Source organism: Neoarthrinium moseri (genome assembly GCF_022829205.1).
Source record: "Neoarthrinium moseri strain CBS 164.80 chromosome Unknown scaffold1_Wmoseri_CBS_16480, whole genome shotgun sequence".
Lineage (NCBI taxonomy): Eukaryota > Fungi > Ascomycota > Sordariomycetes > Amphisphaeriales > Apiosporaceae > Neoarthrinium > Neoarthrinium moseri.
Genome location: NW_026055115.1, coordinates 406,662 through 420,162, shown reverse-complemented (window position 1 = coordinate 420,162; position 13,501 = coordinate 406,662). Strand labels below are relative to the sequence as shown.

The window sequence follows — 13,501 nt, the reverse complement described above, 5'->3', positions numbered from 1 at the left end:
CGCAACGCCCCGTCCAGTGCCGGCGAGAAAGCAAGACGCAGGAAGTGCAGTACTTTGGGTCCGCACCTACAGTAGACTCGTCTCGTCGCAGCCGTGATCTCAGACACTCATTGCAGCGGTTGGGGATATTCATCTTGAGCCTACCCGTACCCAGGTATAGAGCCACGCACCTGTTCGTCTGGCTGAAGAATCAAGCTGGGAGGCAGCTTAAGTCGCACGCCACAGGTCTCACTCCAACCTGAGTCAAAAAGATACAGGACACTGTCTCGTGCCGGTCTGCTTTTTTTCTCTCTGCCTGCCTACAGTAGGTACACTATTCTTGCGACCACTATCCGCGGACAGCGACTCATGCACATGGAAATCGTCGCCTGAGTGCCATTTTCCAGCCCAGCTAGCGAACCTTGCGCCCACGCACGGCGTGCGCTGAACTTTTTTGGCACCGTACCCGGACGGACTGGGGGCGTTTCCTAGACACAACCCTACCGCTGGGTCTTGCGCTATCAGCCGCCGGTGGTGTGGGAACATCTGGAGGATCGGAGTCGGCCTTAAACCAAAAGTTTGCCTGCCATCCGCTGCGTTCCCCAAATGAACTTCTTTTCAAAGAAATCCTCGTCCCCCAAAAAGCACGCGACCGGCGAGAACGACGAGAACCGCAACCCTCGTCACGGCTCAGAGCCCCCCTCTCCCGTCAAGCAGCCCAGTGCTACCCACTCCTCGCCCGCCGCCCCAAAGAGGGACAGGGAACGGGACTCGCCCAGAAAATCTGCCCGACCCGCATCGCCCGCATCGTCGCCCGCATCGAGGGAGCAGCCGCCCTCCAAGCCGCGCAGCTCCCGGTCCTTTGGCAAACACGCCCCCGATTCTTCGTCGTCGTCGTCCTCGCGCCGCAAGAAGCACGACCCTAACACTCACCCCCTCAATCTCCACCCCGACGAGTACAAGCGCCTCTCTGCTCTGTCCAACATGAGCAACCGCAGCTCCATGGACAAGATGGACGTCGACCGGGAGCCCTCGGCCGCCCCGCCGTCCTCTCCACCGCAGCAGCAGCAGCAGCAGCAGCCCAACGGCTTCACCGTCCCCGTGAGCTCGCCGACGAATGGCAGAAAGACGCCCACAAACGGCGAGGGGCCCGTCCCACCCCCTCATCGGTCCAACCCCTCCAGCCCCGTGCCCTCAGCCGCCGACGAGGCTGAGGCATACAAGAACGCCGGCAACAAATTCTTCAAGGAGAAGGATTACAAAAATGCCATTGTGCAGTACTCCAAAGGTATGTATCCTGTCTCTTTATCCACGGTCGACTGTCCGTTCTCCGCGTAGGTGATGAGGTCATCACTAACTGTACTGCTAGCTGTCGAGTTGATGCCTGACTCTGCTACCTACCTGAGCAACCGCGCTGCAGCTTACATGTCCAATGGCCAGTACGCAGCTGCATTGGAAGACTGCTCCCGGGCGGTCGACCTTGATCCCTCCAACGCCAAGTTTCTGCTGCGACTCGCCCGCATCTACACCAGCCTGGGACGGCCAGAGGAAGCCCTGACAACCTTTAGTCGCATTCAGCCGCCTCCCTCGGCGAAGGATGTGGCACCCGCAAAGGAGATGCAGAACCACATCAAGGCCGCCGAAAGCGCTCTCGAATCTGGGACGTCAGGCTCCATGGTGCTGCACGCCCTGGACCAGGCTGAGAGATTCCTAGGCCTCGGCGCTCCCAAGCCTCGCAAATGGCAATTGATGAGGGGCTCAGCATACCTTAAGATGGGAGGAGTCAACTCCTTGGGCGAGGCTCAGAACGCCGCCATGTCCCTTTTGAGACAAAACAGCCAGGACCCCGAAGCTTTGGTTCTGCGGGGCCGTGCGCTCTATGCGCAAGGCGAGAACGACAAGGCCATCCAGCACTTCCGCAAGGCATTAAGTGGCGACCCCGATTTCAGGGACGCCGTTAAATGGCTCAGAATTGTCCAGAAGCTGGATCGCATGAAGGAAGAAGGCAACACAGACTACAAGGCAGGCCGCTGGCAAGCTGCTTTCGACAAGTATACTCAAGCTCTGGAAGTCGACCCTACCAACCGAGGTACCAACTCGAAGCTCTTCCAGAACCGTGCACTTTGTCGTCTGAGGCTCAAGCAATACGATGAGGCTATCGCCGATTGCGACAAGGCCATCAGCCTGGACGCCAGCTATCTCAAAGCCCGCAAAACCAAGGCGAATGCTCTGGGCCAGGCGGAGCGTTGGGAAGATGCGGCTCGGGAATGGAAGTCTGTTCAGGAGATGGACCCCGAGGATCGCAACATTGCGAAGGAGATTCGCAATGCTGAGCTTGAGCTGAAGAAGAGTCAACGCAAGGACTACTACAAGATTCTTGGCGTTGCTAAGGACGCTGATGATAATGCCATCAAGAAGGCCTACCGCAAGGCCGCCATCGTTCACCACCCGGACAAGAACCCTGGCGACGAAGCTGCCGCTGAACGCTTCAAGGATATTGGTGAAGCTTACGAAACATTGAGCGATTCTCAGTACGTTGCACCCTGGGCGTGGTAAAAACCGTGTGACATTCTTGTACTAACCACCTCATAGGAAGCGAGCTCGTTACGATAGTGGCGAGGATCTCATCGACCCATCGGACATGTTCTCTGGCGGCGGCATGGGCGGCGGCATGGGCGGCATCGACCCCGAAATCTTGTTTAGCATGATGAACGGAGGCGCCTCTTTCGGCGGCGGTGGCGGCGGCGGATTCCCTGGTGCTCGTTTCTCGACCGGCGGTCGATCAGCTGGTGGATACCCTGGAGGCTTCCAGGGATTCCAGTTTGGTTGACAATCCGAGTCCGAAAACGACGAGGGTGTGGCCCGGAACCGGAAGCCAAGGAAGGCGCGAGGCTCGCGTAGACGTCGTGGCGGCCATAGGCACGCGGCGTCGGATACAAGTCCGGATCGCAACGCCTCGTCTCGCAACACCGATCTTGACGGTCGGGTCACACAATTGCGGAGGTGGGGTATGTTTGTCTTGGCCGCTTTGGTTTTCCTCCCTCGACCACTTGCGGTGACGGTGGTTATACTGCTGGTGGCTGTGTATACGTGTGTTGCCGTGTTTTCCTAGTCAGTGATCTCGACTTGCTCGGGACAACCAGCATTTGCATGAGCATGGGCTGAAGTTCTCACGTCATGTAAGCGACAGTGGATTGAAAAGAGCTAGGGCGGATAGATTTCATTCATCAGATCCACACCGACACGACAGATCATCATTTACAGGCGTTTTGGGAGTTCTACGAATCTTGACATCCGTAGAACCTTGGGGTAATGAGACTCATGGCCTGTGGGGGGTGTGGTTGGTGGGCCAGACGTTGTAGGCTGCATGGTCAGTGAGTGCTTGGAATTGATAACTCAACGGATAGATTCATGTAGACTTGGAACATCATCAAACATCTCATTCACTGCCGGCCCTTGCTCCTTGTCAAGGTTCGATGAATATGTCTTCCCAGCCTTCCGCTTGTGTATACTTGATACTTTATCCTGCTATCGTGAAGCATCGAATCATACCAGCGCGATGCTGTCCATACACCCGAACCCGGCGGCAACACCGCCCTCCTCACTCTGATCCCCCTTGGTCCTCAGCAGGTACCCGGCCATCTCATTGTGACGCACGCCCCGTCCCTCGCGCTCGCGCTGGTCCCAAAGACACGTGCCGTAGATGCCCAGCTCGCAGATGACGCCGCCGCTCTCCAGCGCCCCGTTCCGCAGGATGGTGTTGCGCACGGCCGGCGGCGTGATCAGCTCCATCAGAATGTGGGCGTCCCAGTGCGACTCGGGGATGGAGCGCAGGAAGCCCGGGATCGCGGCGCGGTAGACGTTGTTGCCGCCGCCCTCGCGCTGCGGCTTCAGCACGTACCGCTTGCACTGCTCCGGGTCCAGCGCCAGCTCGCGCGCCTTGCGGCCCGCCGCCGACGTGTCCAGCGGGTAGATGTTGGTGAAGGTGGCCTCGAGGTCGCCCAGCGCCGCGTGCGACGCCGGCGACAGGAACCGGTGCAGCACCGGCGCCTGGCCCGCGCCCACCGGCGTCGCCAGCACCTGCTGCACCTTCTTGGTCCCCGCCACCTGCGTCAGCACCGACGGGCACTTGATGGCCGCCGACCGCTCGATCTGGTACCGCGCCTCCCAGGCCCCCGCGTCCGGGTAGTCGTCCGGCCCGTACCCGCACCGCATGTACACGACCGCCACCTCGAACGTCAGGTGCGGCAGCTGCGGCGGCGTGTACAGGAGCTGGCGGCCCGGGCCGCCGTCGGCCAGCCGCGTGTGCTGCGTCGCCTGCGCGAACGGCAGCCGGAACACGGGCACCGACTGCGGCGGGCCCGCCACCTCGTACTCCAGGTGCTTCTGGTCGAAGATGTTGCGCTCGCCGCCCTGGACCAGGAACACGACGCACTTGGGGTGGCCGGTGGTGGACTCGCCGTACGCCGTGAAGGCGTGGCGGATGCCTGCGGCCAGGCCGCGCACGCTCTTGTTGTCCGGCAGCGTCAGGTGGCCTTTGCCGATGGACGATGCCGAGAGCAGCGGGTACTCGGCCGACGACAGGTACTTGTGCAGCTGCGAGGTCTGCGCCGACAGCCCGCCGAAGGACGCGGCGATCGTGTTGAACTCGACCTGCTTGACCTGCGGGTGGGAGCTGGCCGACTCTTGGTGCACCATGTAGTCCGACCTGAAAAGGCCAAGGGAAAGGTTCTGGGGTAATATGGTTAGATATGCATAGAACTACCCCTTCTCTCCGAATAGGGTACTGCCTACTTGAACGTAGCCTTCTTCCTTGACTCGCAAGTGCACCTTCCACAGTGCTTGTGTGAACTCATCACTATTCCCAATCCTGTGACGCTGTTAGAATACTGTTGATGTATAGGACATGACTTCGAGGGGGTATGAAACCTACTCCTTGACGATCTGAGTCAAGAACTCCTCGTCTTGACTTATCGACGCATACAGCTCGTTGTAGGTCTTCTGGACGTGAACGCCCTGCTCGAAACACACACGCGGAAAGGGGCTGGGGAACAGGGTGACCGGGACGGCTGTTGCCAGAATGTTCCCCGGGTCTGCGTCTGCGGCAAGAACGGCGGGAGGCGGGCGCACAGTGAGGCCATGTGCTATGGACCAGTCCTTGACGACCTCGGTGAGCCGCTCACTCTCGGGGCCCGTAATCTCGGGCGGGTATGCTGCCATGGTCGCTCGTATATATATGTCTTGGGACACGAGAGAGGGGCCGAGAGACAGAAGGCGACTTGAAACGGAGTGTGCAAAGATAGCTTATGTCTGACTGTCTGCACACCCTTGTCTATAATGGCAGTCGAGACGAACACGCGGGGAACCTCCTAGTCTTAATAGTCGAAGTCTTATTAGAAGCGCTCTATTCACGATGCGACTCAGGTGGTCGAGTCGATCTGAGAAAGCTCTCTGCCCCACTTGAGGCCCGTTGACGCGATCACGGAGCTTGGTCGGGCAGTCCCGAATATTCCGCGGGATCGTGATTACCAAGCTTGTATGATGCTAGGTTGGTGGTCGTTGGAGAACCTCAAGAACATCCATGGATGTCGCAGAGGTAACTCGTGAAGTGCACATAAAGCATTGACGGACATGAATCATTCACAGGTGCGTAGACAGAGGAAGAATATATTATGGTCCTATTGCGTCACTCTAAGTACTGTTTCTGAAGCGGAAAAAAGGTAGTTCCAATCGAGACCATGGAAGAGGCCCTGGGAGAGTTCCTTTGTCATATGGACCTATGGGTGAGGGTAGGTAGATGATGTGAAAAAGAGCAGTCACAGGTTCATGTGTGGTAGCCCAGGACTTGTTGTTATCCTCTCGACTGCTTCTAGATGGTCTCTTGTCTGAACACCACAGTCGACGAAAAAAACTACCCCGCCCCCACCTAGAGTATGCTCCCCTGTGACGACGGACAGCACGCTTCGACCCTGGCAGACCCTTGCTTGCTCGCTGGCCAGGGCGGCTCCCATCACGTGGGGACACGCTAGTTTAGCGGCTCGCTTGTGTCGCGCCCCGCTGCCGCTCGGCGCGTACTGCTGCGCTCTAGCCCCCAAGGACCCCCAAGGCTTCCGACGTCAAGCTCGACCAAAGAGAGACATCGCCTTTGCGCCGCCGGCCTGCACACGGCAGCATTTTCCATCTCGAATCGAGGGGAGTTGTCGAAGCGCTTGAAGATATGGTGCTTTATAGAACCGTCACTTTGGCCTCCCGACACTGGCCCTCGCTCCTTCGTGCGCATGCCTTATGACATGACTCCGCCCGAATAGCTGATTGTCATTCGCTCGCGCACAGTATAACAAACGTCCAGCCCCGGTTTCCAGCCAACTGCGGAGCGACGACCGATGCTGTCCTTTGGTGTTTTGGGAGACTCTGCGTCGCCATTGATGCCTTTACGATCGCTCGAGCCCGCCCGCGTACGAGTGATTATTCGAATGCAAGCTTGATTCATTGGCCACTACGGAGCTCGATAGAAACCTGCGGCCACAATCGAAGCTCAGCTGTTGTTTCCCCCCGCCTTGCTTGACGCGACCCTTAGGCTTCACTTTTCCCTTCACCACAAACCCGGCGTCGCCGATTCAGGCTCACTTTACCTTTACACACACACTCTGCTTCCGCACTCGAGCATCCTCACGAACCCATCGCCTGTTCTGCTACGAACCCAACAGTCCAGAATCCCGCCCCCGCCCTTGTTCCCGACGTTCACGCTCGAAAAGCAACTGCTGCGCACACCGCAGGCGTTCGGCGACGGGGATCAAGGGCACATCGCAGAAAACCTCTCTATATTCACAAGCACAGGCTTCCTTGTTAAGGCACTCAGTTCCTCAGATCTTTCACGCAGCTGCGGCCTGCTTGCGTTCCGACGTGTTCATCCCGCGTTACAGTCTCTCCATTCGTTCATCCACACTTGTGATCCAACTCGCACCCATGCGCCTTACTGACTCCCACGAACCGCAGCTCTACTAGGGATCCAAGTGAATGTCGTCCACGAAGAAGTTTACTCGCCGACACAATGCCGGACTCGTCTGATCCTTGGGATTGGGACACCGACAAGGTGGTGCAGGAGCTGTGTACCGACACTCGATCGTGGAACCCGCCCAGCCAGCCCCCGAAGCTGCCCAACCTCGAGCGACTCGAAGCCAGCCTTCGCGACAATGAGGTAGACGGCGAGACATTCCTCGGTGCGGGGTCCGACGCGCCGGACTTCTATACCGATCTCGGCGTCAAAGCCATCAAGCACAAGGAGACGATCCGGTCCGCCATCACACAGTGGCGCCGCCGCAGCCGCAAGTACAAGATCTTCAAGCTGCGACGAAACCACGACTCCGACGAGTCGGATGACGACATCGAACCGCTCGACCAAGAGAGCCGGAAGAGAAAGCTTGCCGACGAGCGCAGGGACGACGACGGGGAATCCGTCTACAGCACTCCGCCAGCCCTGGCTTTTGAGTCGGCGATATCGACTGCTGCACGACGGACTGCCACGCCTACAGTATCAAGACCTGGGTCCTCCCACATCCCGACAGCTCTACCATTGACCACTACTGGCGGGTCTAGCACCGACGCTGGCACAAACCTAGACGCGCCGCCCGTCCGCAAGAAGCGCCGAATTGCTCCAATCTCTCTCTCCAGCGATGTCAGTGCTGATGCTATTCGTACCATGCCAGTCGGCAATCTCGTGTCGGAGGTCGTGCCGGCAGAAACAACCAGTTCAAGCAAGCTAGCCGGCGGTTACCTAGGCACTGATGTCTTCAACCGAGCTGATATCTATGAGATTGACTTCGATGCCGAGCCTCTGTCCCAAGAGGACCAAACATTTGTGTTCGTCGCAGAGCCAGAGCCACAGGGACGACGCCGCCAGCGTGGCCGTCTGCTGAAGCGCCGGCTTGCCAAATGGCAGCATACCTTCCGGCCTGCCAAGGCAGACATGGTTCCGGGCAGCCACGATCCCGAGCACTACAATGTTTTACCCGCCTACGGCGAGTCTGATGATGAATACGACTCGGACACCTGGAACGAGATCCAGAAAGAAGAAGACGAGCGGAAGAATGCCCATACACGCAACAAGGCACTCAGCGACGAACAAAAAGGCGCTGTTTTGGATCAGATCATCTCGGAGAGGAAGTCTGCTTGGACAGAAGACAAGCTACCGAAGCTCGAGCGCAGAGCCAACCGCATCTGGAACAGGGCTCGCAGACAAGGCCTTAAACTCGCCATCAGTCGACAGACCCGGCTTCTACAAGAGTACGAGGAGCGCATGGAGAAGTATCGAAGAGAGATTGTTCATCAGCAGTGGGCGACCGAGGCAGAGATCAGAAAGATTAGTGGAATTTTTGATCAGACCGTCGAGGACCTCCAGCACACTACGTGGATGCTTGGAATGTTGAAGTCCCCAACCGAGCCCAAGAAACTTCCCCAAGCCCCTCGCAAGCCCAAGGCGAACCGGGAACGTCCAACTGCCGGAGATGATGAAGAGATCTTGACCAGTGATTCTGACACCGAGGACTACCATCTGAGAAACTTCATTGTAGACGATGATCCGGAAAGCCAAGACACGTCCATGCTCGACGCTGGTGATGATGCGCCTGTTGAGCCCATGGCTGGCATCGGTGTGACAGAGTCTGCAAGGACGCCTGGCTCTCGCAGTCATGAAGAGTCCTCACGAGACGAACCCATGACCGATCGACCTTTCCAACCCGATGTACAAAGTGATGCGACAAGCAAACCGAACGGTGTCAAGTTGACGCCCAGCCAGAACACAGCCAAGAGGACTGACTTCGATACACCTATGGCCAGCGCTAGCAACAGGACTGTGCCCGACGCCGCTGAGTTTATTGATCTCACCCAGCTGGAGCCACTGGTCAAAGAGGAGCCATCCTCCTCCAAAGGTACACCAGCGGACAAGGGGCGGAAGAAGAACATTACAGTCATTGATCTCGTCACTCCTGAGAAAGGCAAACAGGTCTCTCGTCAAAGCAGCGCTTCACGAAACCTGTCCACGTCGGCAAAGCGCCTTTCCTTCCAGCGACTTCCGTTTCTCGAGCTCTCACCCATGCAACTGAAAGGATTGAGCAAATCGAAGAGATTGGTTCATGAAGAGTTGAATAACGCCACTGAATACCGGGACTCAATTCTTTCCTTCGCCGCCTGGGACGTAGACGACCTATGGGGAGGTTGTATTCTCCAGGCTCTTGAGGCAGACAAGTTGCCCAAAGCCCCGTTCCAGAGTGATAAGGAGAAGGATATCTTCCATGGACTGCTCATTATCAAGCTTTGGGACACATTTCTCGGACAGAAGCCAAGTCATTGGAGACAATGGTTTGCTCACCTTCAAGCCTCGCGCAAGCACGAACTGAAGGAGATGCGTGATCAATTTACTGAATTCGTTCACTTTCTCCGTGACCTGTCCCTTTCTTACCAGCTGAGCAAAGTCCCCGTCAACGAAGTGTCTGTTACCAATGAAGCAGACCGAAAGGATACACGTCGGACAGCCTCTTCAGACGGGCTGCAAGACTCTGATTTTGAACTCGACGAGAAGGGTGAAGCTGCTGGCCGCTCAAAAGCAAAGAAGCGGAAACCGGTTATTGTCCGGAATAAGGCCGCTATGAGTCTCAGAGAAAGCGACGTCCAACGTGTCAAGGAACAAGCCGAACGGAGAGAGGCGATGCGAGCCAAGATTGCACTCCTTGGTCCTACTGTCAGCCAGAGGAGCCGTCTCATCATCAACGAGAGCAAAGAGGACGACCAAGCTTTCGTGTATGTCCCTGATAATATCGCGGCCCACATCAAGGATCATCAGATCTCGGGAGTTCGATTTTTGTGGAATCAAGTCGTTATTGACGCTCAGGTTCGACAAGGCTGTCTTCTTGCTCATACCATGGGACTTGGCAAGACCATGCAGATCATCACTCTGCTCATGGCAATCGCCGACTCTGCCGCCTCCAATAATCCGGCAGTGTCCTCTCAGATTCCGGATGATCTTAAGGAGTCCAGAACTCTGATTCTCGCTCCTCCTAGTCTCGTGGAGAACTGGATGGACGAACTACTCATCTGGACCAATGAGTCCGGTCACCACTTGGGAGAATTCTTCACTATTCATTCAAAGCATAACAAGCAGGGGCGACACGACATCGTTGACGATTGGTCCGATCATGGTGGCATACTGGTGATCGGCTATCAAATGTTTAAATCCTTGTTGAACACTCCATCCCTCGCGGAAACGCTCTTGGAAAGTCCGAATGTAGTGGTAGCAGACGAGGCACATATGCTGAAGAACCCAAACTCAAAAGTTCACCAGGTCACCGAGAAGTTCAGGACGCAAATTCGCATTGCGTTGACAGGCTCACCCCTGGCCAACAACGTTCAGGAATACCATTCCATGATCAATTGGGTTGCGCCCAATTACCTTTCAAATCTGAGAGAGTTCCGACACGACTACGCTATACCCATTGAAACTGGACTGACGGTCGACAGCACGCCTTATGATCGAAGGAAGGCGCTGGTGAAGCTGAGATCGCTGAAGGAGACCGTTGCACCCAAGGTTCATCGAAGAACGATCCATTCACTGAAAGATGAACTGCCTCCCAAAGTAGAGTTCGTCATCTCTGTTCCATTGACAGACATGCAATTTGAGCACTATGAGGCATACATAGCACAGGGCATGTATGAGACCACCACAGCAAAGCTCTTTGCTACTCTGGGGGTGCTTACTTTACTCTGCAACCATCCCGCATGCTTCCGTCAACGCATGGTGCAAGAAAGGGACAACAAAGAAGTCCAAGACGAACTGACAGCGGGGGTCAGGTTGCCGTCTCAGCTCGTTGGCGAAGCACTGTCCAAGATACCCCATACTGCAATCAAGTCTACTGAACATGAGAACAAGTCATGGAAAATACCTCTTCTCGTTGCGATCCTTGAGGAATGCCGGAAACAAGGCGACAGCGTCCTCGTCTTTTCTCAATCGATATCGACTCTCGATTACCTCGAGCAGGTTATTAGACGCCACAGGTTTGAATGTCATCGACTGGATGGGAGAACGCAAATGGGCTTACGTCAGTCCATGGTCAAGGAATTTAACCAGAAAACCTCGGTCGTTTTCTTGATCTCAACGACAGCTGGAGGCATGGGCCTGAACATCACTGGAGCCAATCGGGTAATCATATTCGACTTCAAGTTCAACCCCCAGCATGAACAGCAGGCGGTTGGACGCGCGTTCCGCCTTGGCCAGACGAAGCCTGTCTTCGTGTATAAATTCATTTGCGGTGGCACATTTGAGGAGAAATTGCACTCGAACGGTGTCTTCAAGATGCAACTCGCTCAGCGCGTCGTCGACAAGAAGAACCCGATACCCAGAGGCCAGAAGTTCAGTGAGCTGTTTGCGAAGCCAGAGACCCCGTTGCAGAAAGATCTTGATCCTTTCAGAGGCAAAGACAAGGTACTTGACAGTGTGCTCGATTCCGAGTTGGGTCAGGGCATCCGCTCGATTGTCATGGCAGATACTTTTGAGGAAGAAAACTTGGAAGAAGAGAACTTGACTCAGGAGGAACAAGCTGAAGCCCAGAGACTCATTGCTGAGCACAAGGCTCGCATTACTGGCAAGGCTTTGGACCCCCTGGTGGACGTAAGCCTGCCTGTTGGCCCAGGATTCCTCCCAGTAGCTTCTGCACCTAGTTCAAGCGCACTGTCAAACGGGGTACCGAACCAGGTCGACGGCCACACGCCGCTTGTCCCCTCGAATGGTGTGCCTGACCACATTAGTGGTCATAAATCACTTGGTAGGTCTTCAAACATAACACAGCACACGGCACAGGTGAGGAACTTGACAGGTGCACCACATCCATCATTCCAGGCTGGAGCAGTGCAGCCTATTCTTGGCCCTTCCACCCATGTTCGCCAGCTTCAAGATCAGAACCACGGTAACCTTCCGTCGGGTTTTTGGGATAGCCCCCAAGCATTTAAGGGAGAGCTTGGGAGAATGTTCTCGGCTAGCGCAGCAGATGAACCAGAGAAGAACCGGAGGCGACAGACAGCCCACAACGTTGCCGCTGTCATAAACCAGTTTGCAAGCGACCAAGATCGTGATCAGCTATCACAGGTCAAATGGGCTTTGGTAGACAACGCCAAGTCACACCGTTTCGTCGAGGCGATTGTGGACGGGAAAATATATCCTCCGGTCCTTGCTTCATGCAACCCCCGCGCCATCAATGAACTGAGACAGCGTTGTGACAATATGTCAGATGAACAGTGGCGTTCTTTCGAGTTTGGCCATGAACAAACTCAAATAAACACTGCCAGCTTGTCGGCCACTGTTACGCAACACATAGGAAACAAGCCGGGCACTTGCACTCAATCCCAATCGCAGGAGCAGCCTCAGGCTCAATCTAGACCACAGAATCAATCTCAGGCTCATACAGATGGTCAGCCAGCAACACAGCCGGCCGTTCAGTCTGATCCAGAAGCTGAAGTATGTACACCGTACAATCATTTGCGTTGTCCTTTCTTCCCCGTCCTTTAGCGGGGGGTTACCTAATACACCTGGACACCAAACCTGTGATATTATGGACCACACATCTGACTGACGAAATTGGGAAAAACAGAACGCACCCCGAGACACTCCCGCTACCAACGAAGGAGAACCCTCGAAGCGCAAATCACACAAAGACGACGACCAGGTCGCCTTACAGGAGCTCAGAGAACGTAGAGACGTTAGAGGCAAGGAGCCTCGATTGCCAACCTGGGCTAGAGAAGCGGTTGCGAGCCAAGGCAGACATGCTCCCTCATCATCTATGTCACCTGGACCGTCGTTTACTGCACCAAGGCGGGCGAAGAACCCCTTTCTTTAATCTTCGCAATCGTTGCAGTTGGATTTTCGTCTAATCCCGGAGCAGGATGGCACGGCGTATAGGCCCAAAGTCTGATTATTTTCGGTTCATTTACACAGCATCGTTAGGCGTTTCACGGTGGCTCAAGGCGTTCCTCTTTTTCCAGCATTCACGCATGTTTTTCACAAGATACCCAACGGCAGACCAACGGATTTTGCGAGTTTGCGATTTGCAATTTTGCCTCGGTTTCTTTGACGGGCGTCATTGATGAGGGCCTATACACAACCCCATGTTTGGACATGGGAAACAGGACAAAAAAGAGAAAAGTCAGCCTAGAGCAGTGGGTAAAGGAGCAGGCAATGATGTACAGGCAGGGATGGAAGAGAAAAAGAAAAGAGACACAAAAAAATGGCACGGATTGTAGATATACAGAGCACACTGGCTCTTTGGGACGTACAGGTACTTTTCCTCTGGATTCTAGGAGGGGCTGATCTACTGCTGCAGCCAATGCGAGATAGTATAGTCTACTACGATGCATTGGCGTTGAGCTTGAGATGGCCTGCCTTGCATGCGCGTGCACGCGGCAATCGAGGAAATGAAAATTGCACATTTACTACGGTTGGGGTGGATTTTGAATGTCTGTGACTGATGACCACAATAAG

The 13,501-nt window shown here is 55.6% G+C and overlaps 3 protein-coding genes across 3 annotated transcripts; 2 read left to right on the top strand and 1 right to left on the bottom strand.

Annotated features, from left to right (window-relative positions):
• Positions 1-585: 585 nt before the first annotated feature.
• Positions 586-2,809, top strand: JN550_000117 (uncharacterized protein; the record flags this gene model as incomplete). The annotated part of the gene is made up of 3 exons (XM_049310246.1): positions 586-1,267; positions 1,349-2,510; positions 2,572-2,809. 3 exons carry the CDS (start codon positions 586-588, stop codon positions 2,807-2,809), a joined length of 2,082 nt encoding a protein of 693 aa, XP_049177406.1.
• Positions 2,810-3,525: 716 nt separating this feature from the next.
• Positions 3,526-5,199, bottom strand: JN550_000116 (uncharacterized protein; the record flags this gene model as incomplete). Its single annotated transcript, XM_049310135.1, has 3 exons — positions 3,526-4,710; positions 4,774-4,849; positions 4,913-5,199. The coding sequence occupies 3 exons, from the start codon at positions 5,197-5,199 to the stop codon at positions 3,526-3,528; spliced, it is 1,548 nt and encodes a 515-aa protein (XP_049177405.1).
• A 1,831-nt stretch (positions 5,200-7,030) lies between these two features.
• On the top strand, positions 7,031-12,860 carry JN550_000115 (uncharacterized protein; the record flags this gene model as incomplete). Its single annotated transcript, XM_049310024.1, has 2 exons — positions 7,031-12,481; positions 12,615-12,860. The coding sequence occupies 2 exons, from the start codon at positions 7,031-7,033 to the stop codon at positions 12,858-12,860; spliced, it is 5,697 nt and encodes a 1,898-aa protein (XP_049177404.1).
• Between the last annotated feature and the right edge of the window lie 641 nt (positions 12,861-13,501).